At 49.8% G+C, this 13001-nt stretch overlaps 1 protein-coding gene across 1 annotated transcript in view; it reads right to left on the reverse strand.

The window, feature by feature from the left end:
• The window catches only part of ARHGEF16 (Rho guanine nucleotide exchange factor 16), a 36313-nt gene extending 25317 nt beyond the window's left edge, over positions 1-10996 (reverse strand). The window contains exons 1-2 of the mRNA XM_081201525.1: positions 10787-10996; positions 2044-2635 (exon numbers count right to left, since the gene is read on the reverse strand). Of these exons, the coding sequence (XP_081057651.1) occupies positions 2044-2607 (564 nt within the window). The 5' untranslated portion in view covers positions 2608-2635; positions 10787-10996. The remainder of the gene's footprint in view (positions 1-2043; positions 2636-10786) is intronic.
• Between the last annotated feature and the right edge of the window lie 2005 nt (positions 10997-13001).

The raw sequence follows: 13001 nt of genomic DNA on the forward strand, positions 1-13001 counted from the left end.
CCTTGTCTGCATGCCTCCCCAGAAGATTTCAAAGCCTGGGCAGGCTCATATAAGGAGGTAGGTGCACACAGGGTCATAACCAATGCTGTGAATCGCACTGAAGCCAGCACTTTCCATTGGGGGACAAAATCACAAATTGGCCACCCTTGCGACCATTTTCTGATTCAGGCCACATCTGCTGCTTGTGGTTCTTCAAAAATCTAAGTGGAGCGCATGAACTCTGCCATATATCCATGGCAAGGTTCCCCTCTCCTTCCAAGTTTCCAGGAGAGAAAAGCCCAGTTGCGTGGACTCTTGCACTGAATGCGTCCATCCCTGTGCTTCACCCTCCCCTTTCCAATTCACTCCAAATCTCCCTGGAAAAGTTGATAGAAACCCCAAAGTCATCTTCAAATAGAGAGCGTGATTAATTCTCCAGTTCCCAAGGATCTATCAAAGGCAGCACCATATCCTGCATCCAGATGGCAGGCTGATTTGCTCACTTCTGGAACGGACAGAATTAGCTTGTTTTGTTTTAAAATTCAAGTTTGAGCTCTGACCCTCCGCTGGCTAGGCCTCAGCTAATCAGGGCAGTAATTCAGGCCAGCTGCGGCCAGACTGGAGCTCTGCATGCATTTGTCCAATCCGGAATAAAAGCATTTAGGACAAGGATGCAAGCTTTAACACTTTGGAAACAAACACATCATTGCTTCAGCAGCTCACAGTACAATTTCAATGCATTGGAAGGGACTTCCCTTCCCTAAGGGTCATATCTTCCAACCCCCCTACAATGCAGGGATCTCAGTGAATCCTGAGTACTTTTCGGGCTTCAGAATCCAAACTGTGGTCTAAGTGACCAATTGCACTGGCAAGCCATGGTTTGGAGTCCCTCAACATCTGGAGGGCACCAGGTTGGGGAAGGTGGCACTGTCAGCTTGCTCCTTTCCTGAGGTAGGGTGGAAGGCACTATGGGGCTTTTGGCATGTCCACCTGAAACACCCCTGAAGTCTCAAGCATCTTCTGGGTGAATGGAAGGAATCCACCCAACTCTACTCCAGTTTCGGACTGGGACAAATCAGATGCTGAAATGCTTGTAACCCCATTAAAACAGGGGTAGCCATGCCCAGGAAGGAAGCATCAGCAGGCTACAACTTCTGCCACCCTGACCGTGGGCCATGCTAGCTAGGGACTGATGGAAATTAAGAGTGCAACGACAACTGAAGACACATTGCTGGCTTCCCTGCTAAATGAGAGCCAGCAGGGTGGAGTGATTAGAGTATCAGACAGGGAGAGACCAGGGTTCGAATCCTGACCCCCTCAGCCATGAAGCTCACTGGGTGACCTTGGGCCAGTCACTGCCTCTTGGCCTAACCTACCTCACAGGGTTGTGGTGGAGATTAAAAGAACAGGCCACCTGCTTCAGCAGGTGCTTGAGTTGCAAAACAATGAAGCTTGGAACGGTGCAATGGAGAACTTATGAAACAGCAATGTAATACCAGCTCCACCTAAGGTATGGTGGAGAACAGCAACAACCAACAAAAGGTGGACATAATACAGTACAAGGACAGGAAGAAACATCATGAACAGAATAATAGCCACACACAAAGAACAACAAAGAGAGAGTTTGAACGCTTTACCTGTAAGACTGTAAATTATTTGATGTGTTAATGTGAATGGAGGTCGTTAAAATTGCAGCTGCGGTATAAGGGTTTGTTATTCTGACTGGTGTGTAATTGGGATTTATAAGTTTCTGGAATGCAGAGTTAAAGTAAATTACCAAGCCATCAATTTTAACATAGTCTGGCATATGAACAATTGGCATTATTGGTTGTATTATAATTTGGTATTGTGACAATGAGGCTTTTATTGGATCATTGTAACTGAAAACTAATAAAAAATTATTACGCATAAAAGAGCGGGCCACCCTGAGATCCATCCATGGAGAAAAATGTAGAATAGACATGCAATAAATAACAACAGTGGATTATATACCACTGTGCCCTCTAGAATAGCCTATAATTCTAGGCTATTCTTGAGGGCACAGTGGCAGTACAAAGGACCTACCTTCTGCCTTCCAGGGCTCCGGGCTCCTTGGCCATTGGTTTCTTCACAAAGTGGCTTCAGGCCGCCCCCAATGAACTTGGAGGGCTCTGCGGGCTCCCCGTTCCCCAGGCCCTTCATGGCGGCCCGGTACGACATGCTGCGGAGGTTGCGCTTGAGCGTCCCTCCGTCCAGCTCCGCTTCCTCCAGGTCGTCAAACGAAATGCTGGGGGCCGACATGCGCTTGGGGTCCATTCGGGCAGCTTCCTTGCTCAAGATGGCCGCCGAGAAGCTCTGGTGCCGAGAGGGGACCTTGGGCTTGGGGCCCTCCGCCAGGCCCTTGGGGATGAGCTGCTGGGTGCCCACCTTGAGGGCGACTGGGCTTTGGGTGCTGAGGACGATCCGGCGGGGCCCAGTGGGCGATGGGGAGCGCTCGGCCAAGAACGCAGAGCTGTCCAGCGGGCCCAGAGAGCTGCGCTTGCTGTGTGGGGACACATTGTTGGAGCTGAGGCGCAATTCCGAGCTGACCTGGTGCTCCAGCAGAACGGCCTTGTCTCCCAAGGAGCTGGTCGAATGGCGCTGAGACATTGCGCCGGCGTCTGCAAATCTGTGGGGCCTGGAGAAAGGAAGAAAGAGGATCAGGGATGCAGTTTTCCAGCACAGGAAGCAAACAAAATATGTGAGTCTCTAGGGATCTGAATCTGCCAAAGCCATGACATAATAAACATGTGGAGATCATTTGGGTGGTTTCATTCAGAATCCCTGAGGAAAATATATTTCTTACTCTTTTTGGAGTAAGTAGTAACACTTAAATGAAAAATTGTTTTAAAATACAGTGGTACCTCGGATGTCGAACGTTATCCGTTCCGGAAGGATGTTCGACTTCCAAAATGTTCCATTTCTGAGGCGTGGCTTCTGATTGGCTCTTGCAACCAGAAGAGCCAATCGGAAGCCACTTGTCTGCCGCATCAGATGTTTGGCTTCCAAAAAACGTTCGGAAACCGGATCTCTTACTTCTGGGTTTTCAACAATCGGGAGCCAAAATGTTCAGCAACGGAGACGATCAAAAACTGAGGTTTGACTGTACCAGGATATTGTCTTATGATATTCTCAATTGGAGCTAAAGTTACTAAGCATTCCAAATACCGTATTTTTCGCCCCATAAGACACACTTTTTCCCCTCCAAAAATGAAGGGGAAATCGGGGTGCGTCTTATGGGGCGAATGCCTGCAAGCCTCGCGCGCCCGGCAGGAGGTCCCACCGGGTGCGCGAGGCTTGGGGCGGCAGCCTGTCGCCCGAAGCACGGGGAGCCCTCTGGAGGGCTCCCCCTGCTTCCGGCGAGTGTCTGCAAGCCTCGCGCACCCGGCAGGAGGTCCCACCGGGTGCGCGAGGCTTGGGGCGGCAGCGGACTGCTTGCGCGCACCTAGAAGCTTGGGGCTTGCTGAGCTCAGCACGCCCCAAGCTTCTAGGTGCGCGCAAGCAGTCCGCTGCCGCCCCAAGCCTTGCGCACCTGGCGGGACCTCCTGCCGGGTGCGGGAGGCTGGGGGCGGCAGCGGACTGCTTGCCGGGATGCAGAAGCTTGGGGTGCGCTGAGCTCAGCACGCCCCAAGCTTCTAGGGGCGCGCAAGCAGTCCGCTGCCGCCCCAAGCCTTGCGCACCCGGCGGGACCTCCTGCCGGGTGCGGGAGGCTGGGGGCGGCAGCGGACTGCTTGCCGGCATGCAGAAGCTTGGCGCGCGCTGACCTCAGCAAGCCCCAAGCTTCTAGGTGCACGCAAGCAGTCCGCTGCCGCCCCAAGCCTCGCGCACCCAGCGGGACCTCCTGCCGGGTGCGGGAGGCTTGGGGCGGCAGCGGACTGCTTGCCGGGATGCAGAAGCTTGGCGCGCGCTGAGCTCAGCAAGCCCCAAGCTTCTAGGTGCGCGCAAGCAGTCCGCTGCCGCCCCAAGCCTCGCGCACCCAGCGGGACCTCCTGCCGGGTACGGGAGGGTTGGGGCGGCAGCGGACTGCTTGCGCGCACCTAGAAGCTTGGGGCGCGCTGAGCTCAGCACGCCCCAAGCTCCTGGTATAGCGCAGCGATCCGCCAGCCCTGGGAGAGCCCCGCGGCTCTCCCAGGGCTAGCGGACTGCTTGCCGGCACGCAGAAGCTTGGGGTGCGCTGACCTCAGCTTGCCCCAAGCTTCTGGATTAGCGCAGGGGTCCGCTAGCCCTGGGAGAGGCGCCCGGCTCTCCCACGCTAGCGGAGACCTTGCCTGCACGCAGAAGCTTGGGGCGCGCTGAGCTCCGCACGCCCCAAGCTCCTGGTGTAGCGCAGCGCACCTGGGGGGGAAATAAAAATTTTTTCCTTTATTTCCCCCCCTAAAATCTAGGTGCGTCTTATGGGCCGGTGCGTCTTATGGGGCGAAAAATACGGTAGTAACATTATTCCACAGGCGGCAATTTTTTGCCCTGCAGTTGAAAATGAATACAGTGGTACCTCGGGTTACATACACTTCAGGCTACATACGCTTCAGGTTACAGACTCCACCCAGAAATAGTGCTTCAGGTTAAGAGCTTTGTTTCAGGATGAGAACAGAAATCATGCTCCGGTGGTGCGGCGCAAGCAGGAGGCCCCATTAGCTAAAGTGGTGCTTCAGGTTAAGAACAGTTTCAGGTTATGAACGGACCTCCGGAACGAATTAAAAACTTAACCCGAGGTACCACTGTATTTTTGTTTGTTTGTTCTGTAATCTAACATCATGTGTGAGTTAATTTTTCAACAATAACTACGCTCCAGACTTAGAATAGAATAGAATCATAGAGTTGGAATAGACCACAAGGGCCATCGAGTCCAACCCCCTGCCAAGCAGGAAACACCATCAGAGCACTCATGACATATGGTTGTCAAGCCTCTGCTTAAAGACCTCCAAAGTAGGAGACTCCACCACACTCCTTGGCAGCAAATTCCACTGTCGAACAGCCCTACTGTCAGGAAGTTCTTCCTAATGTTTAGGTGGAATCTTCTTTCTTGTAGTTTGGATCCATTGCTCCGTGTCCGCTTCTCTGGAGCAGCAGAAAACAACCTTTCTCCCTCCTCTATATGACATCCTTTTATATATTTGAACATGGCTATCATATCACCCCTTAACCTCCTCTTCTCCAGGCTAAACATGCCCAGCTCCCTTAGCCGTTCCTCATAAGGCATCGTTTCCAGGCCTTTGACCATTTTGGTTGCCCTCCTCTGGACACGTTCCAGTTTGTCAGTGTCCTTCTTGAATTGTGGTGCCCAGAACTGGACACAGTACTCCAGGTGAGGTCTGACCAGAGCAGAATACAGTGGCACTATTACTTCCCTTGATCTAGATGCTATACTCCTATTGATGCAGCCCAGAATTGCATTGGCCTTTTTAGCTATGCCAGAAATCCTTATTTAATTTGTCTAAATGTTTCCTTTTCTTGTGACAACCATAAGAAGGCCATCTGTCACATACGATCTAGTTGAGATTTCTGCATTGCAGGAGACTGAACTAGATGACCCTTGGGGTCACTTCCAAGTCTACAGTTGTATGTTTCTATAAATAAATAAATATACTCAATTCTTTCCAAGCCATCTTCCATTTGGCCCACCCCACATCACCAAGGGAGGAACCTGCATAAATTCTTGCTTTCTTCTTAAATTAATTTCTAGGAACAACATCTCCCCAAAAGCTGCCGCTGAGTGACATTCCTTCAGTAAATGGAAAAATGTACCTTTATGGGGTGTTTTTTTTTCTTTAACAGCACCATCATTTGGGTGGTTAATAGGTCATAAAATCACCTGTGCATAGTGCCCCATAAATATTAGCAAAGCATAGTATTAAACCTTTGCTGAGGATGATTTCATAGGCACCTTCTTGCTTATTCATTCCCATCGAAGCGGTCAATTTCATAACAAGACTGTTTTTAAAAAAGTTAAACACAGAGGCCGCAGAACTCTTTCAGCTTGCAAAGACTAGGGGAGAAAAAAGGCTGTCCAACCTGTTGGATTAGTTTTCAAACTGATTTCCAACTAGTATTCTCTTCCAGTTTTCTATAGCGGGTTGGGGCACAAAAAGGTATTCTTAATTCAACTGTAAAAGGGCGGGGAGCTCCTCTTCCAGATGCATTGAATGCAACTCCTAGTTTAAAGATATTTAGGGATCCCAGGACAGCGTTGTTTTCATGCTGGCTAGGATGCAGTAAGTTTCCCCCTTCGTTCCTTCTTCCTTTGGAAGGACTCTAGAAATGTACAGGCATGCTAGAACAACACTATTTATACCCCTCCAAGGGGACGCAGGTGGCGCTGTGGGTTAAACCACACACAGAGCCTAGGATTTGCCAATCAGAAGGTCGGCGGTTCGAATCCCCGTGACGGGGTGAGCTCCCGTTGCTCGGTCCCTGCTCCTGCCAACCTAGCAGTTTGAAAGCACATCAAAGTGCAAGTAGATAAATAGGTACCACTCTGGCGGGAAAGCAAGATGAGCACCGCAACCCCAGAGTCAGCCACGACAGGACCTAATGGTCAGGGGTCCCTTTACCTTTAAGGAGATCAAGATGCAGTTCATGGTTCTCCCTGCCCCCACTTTATCCTCACAACAACCCTGTGAGGTAGGTTAGGCTGAGAGATGTTGACTGGCACAAGATAACCAGGGAAATTCATGACTACTAGGCACAAAGGCTGTGTCCTGCCTCCACTGCTGGAGGCAGAATGTCTCTGAATGGCAGCTGCTGGGCATCAAATGACAAGAGAGCAGCCGTGCTTCAGTTCTGCTTGTAGCCTTCCCTGGGCGGCATCTGGGCAGCCTATGTGGGGACAAGATGCTGGGCTTGATTGGCCACTGGCTTGATCAAGCAGCCAGGCTCTTCTTAACAGCTGAGTGGGCAATTTGAACCCTGGTCTCCCAGGTTTGAGGCTCTAATTGCTACACCCAAAAACCACAGACCCCTGATTATTTAATATGAATGAGGGCATTCAAAGGAGGAAATAATGGCTGCAAGAAATGTAGGAGCTGCTTTTGCGTCTAATTCACCAATCTCACTCATCGCTGTTCCTGAAATGCGCCATTGAAAATTGTTCTCCGAGAATAGCCACAATTGGATTTTCACACATATCATAGCACAGATTTTAATCAGGCTGATCCACCTTTCCATGCCCACAGGCAGGTGAGTTTGGGAAAGCGGGCACCAGGTTAAGCAGAGGTTGAATTCTTAAGGGCTCTACAGATAAAACAAAGTATGCTACCTTTAACTCCTAGGAGGAATGATGATGATGATGAAGAAGAAGAAGCAGCTATGAACTGCAGCTATTTGGTGCAGTGCCTGGAAATTTCTTTATTTACAACCCGCACCTGTTGAGACATGTTATCTTGGGTGCAAGGTAGATTGCATTATTTACTCCACCAGCATTCCTTCCAACCCTGAAGGAGCAGGAACACCCTTTGATTTCTCGGTTGGCAGGTTGGGGCACGGCCGGAGCAGGCAGCGACAGAGAACACACAAGTTAAGAAAACAAAAAGCAGCGAGACTCAAATTCAGGAAATCTTGGACTAGACAATCCTCAGGGTCTCTTCCAACTCCATGATTCTATGATGTCAAGGCCAGGATCAGGATATGGATAAGGTGGGCAAATGCAAAAAAAGAGGATCAGGGTGGGGTGGGCCAAGGAACGGGAGCTCACCCCATCGCGGGGATTTGAACTGCTGAACTTCTGATCGACAAGCCCTAGGCTCTGTGATTTAACCCACAGCGCCACCTGTGTCCCATCTGACCCTAGTTGCACATAACTTCAACCATGGTGGTGGGGACACACAGAGCGATGCTGGCACAATTAGCTTCCTCAATGAGAGCTAGTTCCACGTGCTGGCAGAACACACAAGTGGGAATGTTCCTGGTTCAAATTTCTCATTTGCTATGAACCTGCTGGCAGTTCTGTTGGTATTATTATTTTCCCCCAAGGATCATACTGTTGACTCCTCCTCCTGCAGGGCTGTCATTAAAAAATTACTTACGTCATGTATACAAAGGGCTTTCAACATTCTAAGTGCTACACTGTGCTGATTGTAACAATTTGTTTTGTTGGATTTCCAAGTACTGGGCAGCAGTCAAAAGCACAGGAGCCAGGTTGGGAAAATAACATGCAGGCAAAACTGGCTAGCATCAACTCCTGAGACAGGATGTAATAAATAAAAACAGAATCAGAGAATCATAAAATTGTAGAGACGGAAGGGACCAAAAGGTCATGCAATGCAGGAATCACAGCTAGCCATACAGGACTAGCAGTCAGGTGTGATTCAATAACCACTTTCAGATGAAAATTAAAGCCTGGTTCTATGGGTAGTGCATCTGCATTGGATGCAGAAAGTCACAGGTTCAATTCCCACCATCTCCAGGCAGGACCGAAAATGTTCCCTTTTGAAACCCTGGAGAGCTGCTGCCAGTTAGTGTAGACAATACTGAGCTAGCTGGATCAATGGTCTGAGTGACTCAGGATAAGGCCTATCGTTCTCTCCCAGGACACTTTCAGATTCACCATTTCCGGGTATGATTCCATCATAGGCCAGCAAATTAGGGCTGCACCATTCAAGTTAATTTGGCTCTCTCAATAAACCTGCTTCCCTGCAAAATTTGGACTTTTCTCGGTAAGAGAAGCAAGGTGGAAATGCACCAGAAAGTGTGAAATAGCACCGGGCTTGACTCAATGTCATATAACCTCCTTGCAAAAGAAACAGAACGAGTACTCAACAAATAGCCACTGCTATCTAAGCTTCCCACAAATTTTGTGCAAAGGAATCAGGATGGATGCTCCTTAAATAGGTCACCTGGAAATAATCCGTTTTCAGGAAGGAGGTAAACCTTAGGGTTATAGCTCCTATCCAATGTTAGCCCTACTCACTGTAGATCCATTGCAATTAATTGACATAGCTAACTTCAGTCCATTGATTTCAGTGAGTCTGCTCCAAGTAGGACCAACCTTGAACACAACCAGATATGACTAGTTTCACTTTCAAGCCCTTCCGTGAACCCAGGAGAACGCCAGCAAGCCTAAATAGCTTGTAAGCTTTTCATTAGTCAACCCATTCCCAGCCAAAGCACTTTAAATATTGAAAAGCTTGATCCTAACAGTGCCCCCCCAGCAGTGCCCTCCCCACAGCAGTGGCCATGGATTTCAATCAGATTCCTTTGTTTGAGACCTTGGTTTCCCCAAACTATTCTCTGAAGGCTGACCCTATCTAGGTTCACTCTTAAATCAGTCTGACTTAAATTACTCCCAAATATGCCAAGGCGACAGAGAGGCAGCATGGTGCTAGACATGGTGCTGTGGGTTAAACCACAGAGCCTAGGACTTGCCGATCAGAAGGTTGGCAGTTCGAATCCCCACGACGGGGTGAGCTCCCATTGCTCAGTCCCTGCTCCTGCCAACTTAGCAGTTCGAAAGCATGTCAAAGTGCAAGTAGATAAATAGGTGCCGCTCCGGTGGGAAGGTAAACAGTTTTTCCGTGCGCTGCTCTGGTTCGCCAGAAGCCGCTTAGTCATGCTGGCCACATGACCAGCTGTATGCCGGCTCCCTCGGCCAATAAAGTGAGATGAGCGCCGCAACCCCAGAGTCGGCCACGACTGGACCTAATGGTCGGGGGCCCCTTTACCCTTTACCTTTAAGTGCCACCATACTCACTGGGCCTGCACAGGATTGCACCATGGGCACCTGCAATCCTTTGGGGGTGGGGGCAGGGAGAGAAACAACACCTAAAGCGAGGGGGGGATAATTACACACACACACACACACACACACACACACAGAGTAGCATCTACATATTTTGCTTCATTTCACAGATTCTACAAACTTACTCTTGGTTTCTATTTGGGATATCTGGGATGGCGGAGGGGGGGAGGATGAAGGGGCAAGGGGCACAGTTGCGCCCCCCACCCACAGTGCGGTGGATACACATGGATTACACGCAGGAAGGCTACACACATCATTTACTAAAAATAAAATAAATTATTACAATCCTCTATTATGCTTACTCGAGTACGCATTCAGCTGGGTCATCACGCACAAGAAGCCCGCCGCCTCCACGCCACGCGCGCGCCACAATCCAGTGTGGACTCAGACCCAGGAGTACGGTAAGTTCCACTTCGACGATGCACCGCTTACGTCAGAGCAAAAGGTGCCTGTTGCAATTTTCCAGCCAATCTCCTTTTAACCCTTCGTACACCGTGCGCCACGCATGCGATCCTCGGGCCGCCTTCCGCAAAAGGAAGTCCTCTTATCAACAACAGGGGCCTGTATCCTGCGGGATCCCTGCTCAGAGTAGACCCGCTGAAATTAGAAGATCCAGGCCTGGAAAAGGATCGGACCCCTGCTAGCCTAGATTTCGCCCCTCCAGGATTTGCAAGGGGTCGGACTCGATGACCCTCTGGCGCGCCAACTCTACAATTCACTGATTTGTTCCCTTAGTGCAGAATGCAGCAAGCGAAGCAGCTTTGCTTTATTAACTGCTGCGACGCCCTTTTCTAACCGGGATACATACGACCCGCGGAGGTGACTGCCTGAACGCCCACGATTTGAAACCGAGCCACGCAACTCCAAATCACAGCCTCCCATAATCAAGGCGCGCGGGGTGGGGTGGGGGGAGAGATGCGAGGAGCCTCCCTCCCGGTAAGGAAGCAATTGGGAAAACTATGCCTTGTCCTCCTTTGACCAGCGAGCTAACTTTCCCACGCGCTCACACACACACCCAAAACAAACCCGTGCGCGCCTTTCTCCAAACGCGCTCACCTTCTTTACGTCTCCATCGGGGCTCCGTCTCCAGCGTCAACGGGGCGCCATCGTCCTCGGCCTGGGACAAGAAAGAAAAGAAAAGAAAAGCACAGGTGTCGCCTGAGAAGGGGGGCTCCACCCTCCGAGGAGGAGCCTGAGATCGAAGTGCACCTGGGCAAGCCCTCCCACTTGGCTCTCTTTCTCCAGCTGGGGCGCAAGAGCCGACCGGCCAGCCTGCCTTGCCCTTCGGGACTTGGGCGTCCCAAAGATTTCCTCTGAACTTCCTTTAACTCTTCCAGGCCGGGCAGATTCCCACGCAGGCGTCAAGTTACAAAAGGTTCAACCCCCTGCCCGGTTAACCAGCAAAACGTAACGCTGGGAGTTGCAATTAAAATAATAATTATAATAATAAATTGTTATGGCGTGGGCTTTCGTGGGTCTAGACTCTACTGATACTGTTGCAAAGGGTTTTGATGGGCTTAAAATGTTTTCAAATCAATGTTAATTCTTGTGTTTTTGACAGTGTCCTAACCTGCATAGGGACGCGGGTGGCACTGTAGGTTAAACTACACAGCCTAGGACTTGCCGATCAGAAGGTCGGCAGTTCGAATCCCCACAACAGGGTGAGCTCCCGTTGCTCAGTCCCTGCTCCTGCCAACCTAGCAGTTCGAAAGCACATCAAAGTGCAAGTAGATAAATAGGTACCACTCTGGTGGGAAGGTAAACGGTGTTTCCGTGCGCTGCTCTGGTTTGCCAGAAGCGGCTTAGTCATCCTGGCCACATGACCCAGAAGCTGTACGCTGGCTCCCTTGGCCAATAAAGCGAGATGAGCACCGCAAACCCAGAGTCAGCCACGACTGGACCTAATGGTCAGGGGTCCCTTAACCTGCATAGCTTTGCCTCCGAACATTTGCCTTATACCGAGTCTATCTAGCTCAGTATTGTTAATGTCCTTACTGACTAGCAGCAGCTCTCCAAGATTTCAGAGCCCCATGCCATCTTTTGCATATTATTTATTTATTTTTCATCCTTCACCATTAGGCCCCATGGTGGGTTGCAACCATTTAAAATTCAGAATTAAAAAGAGTTAAAACAGGTTACCCATCCTAGGAATAGGGTGGGTCCTGAAAAACACACATCACAAGGGTTGAAACGCAAAGGTAAAGAGGTGCGTCTTCAGCGTTCACAAAAAGCTGCATAGTAAATAAGCCAGATGGTTATTTGAGTTTATGGCAGAGGTGAGATTCAAACCCAGAACTTCAGGATCCACAGCTATGCCTTTTAGCGAGCAGGCTACTCCAGAGGCTAGCAGAGGTGGGCAGGCCATCGGCCATTCATAAAACACAGTGTTCATTCATAAAGCAGTAACATAAATCTCCATTGCTACACTTTGGGTGTATATTGAATGTACAAGTTTATGGCCATGCTATAGTGTAGTGCTTATGCGACTGTGAATAAAAGGTGGCTGGGCTCATTGTCTTGGGGTTTGGGGGGGAAGAGGTGACAAAACTGATTTCCAATAAGTGCTGCCCCCTTTATTTCCATAACAAGTCCTTGAGTCTGTACCCTGAATGGTGACACCAGGGACCTAGAAGGTGCAGGGCTTGTCAGTCCAACCCCTGCACAGTCTCATCAGGGTTGACATTGATTAAGGCAATTGGGCCAAATTGGGCCCCTGCACCAGGGCAATCTAGATGGATTTTATTTATATCTATAAGATTTTGCAGAATTTGGCTGTGAACTGGGGCCCTATAAAAAAAATTTCAAGTTGTGCCCCACTGCTTCAAATTGGGCCCCACTGGCTAGCCCTGAGTCTCATAGTTGCTGGACCTGAGTTGCCCTGCCCTTGCATGAAGTCTTGGGTTTGCAATTTTGGGAGAAGGGAGACTGCCTGCTGGGGAGCAGGAGGCTGCTGGGGCCCCCTAGATTTAGAGGCCCTAGGCTTCAGCCTGCTTAGCCTATACATAAATCCGGCACTGCTGCTCAGAGTAAACCCACTGCAATTAATGGACCTAAGTTAGTAGTGCCCCTTATTTATTTGAACAATGCATTACCCCTTTCTTTGAAGAACTTCCTTCCCAAAGCAGTGTAGTTAAAAGCAACTAAACTCTGCCTGACAAGAGGAGTGCAACTAAGCAATACACCAGCATAAAAAGTGCACGGCAAGAATTAAATTAGATTTATTATTCTGATCATTAATTAGTTAGAAAACATTAAAAACCCAACAAGAGCG

Source organism: Podarcis bocagei (assembly GCF_964188305.1).
Source record: "Podarcis bocagei genome assembly, chromosome: 7".
Taxonomy (NCBI): Eukaryota; Metazoa; Chordata; class Lepidosauria; order Squamata; family Lacertidae; genus Podarcis; species Podarcis bocagei.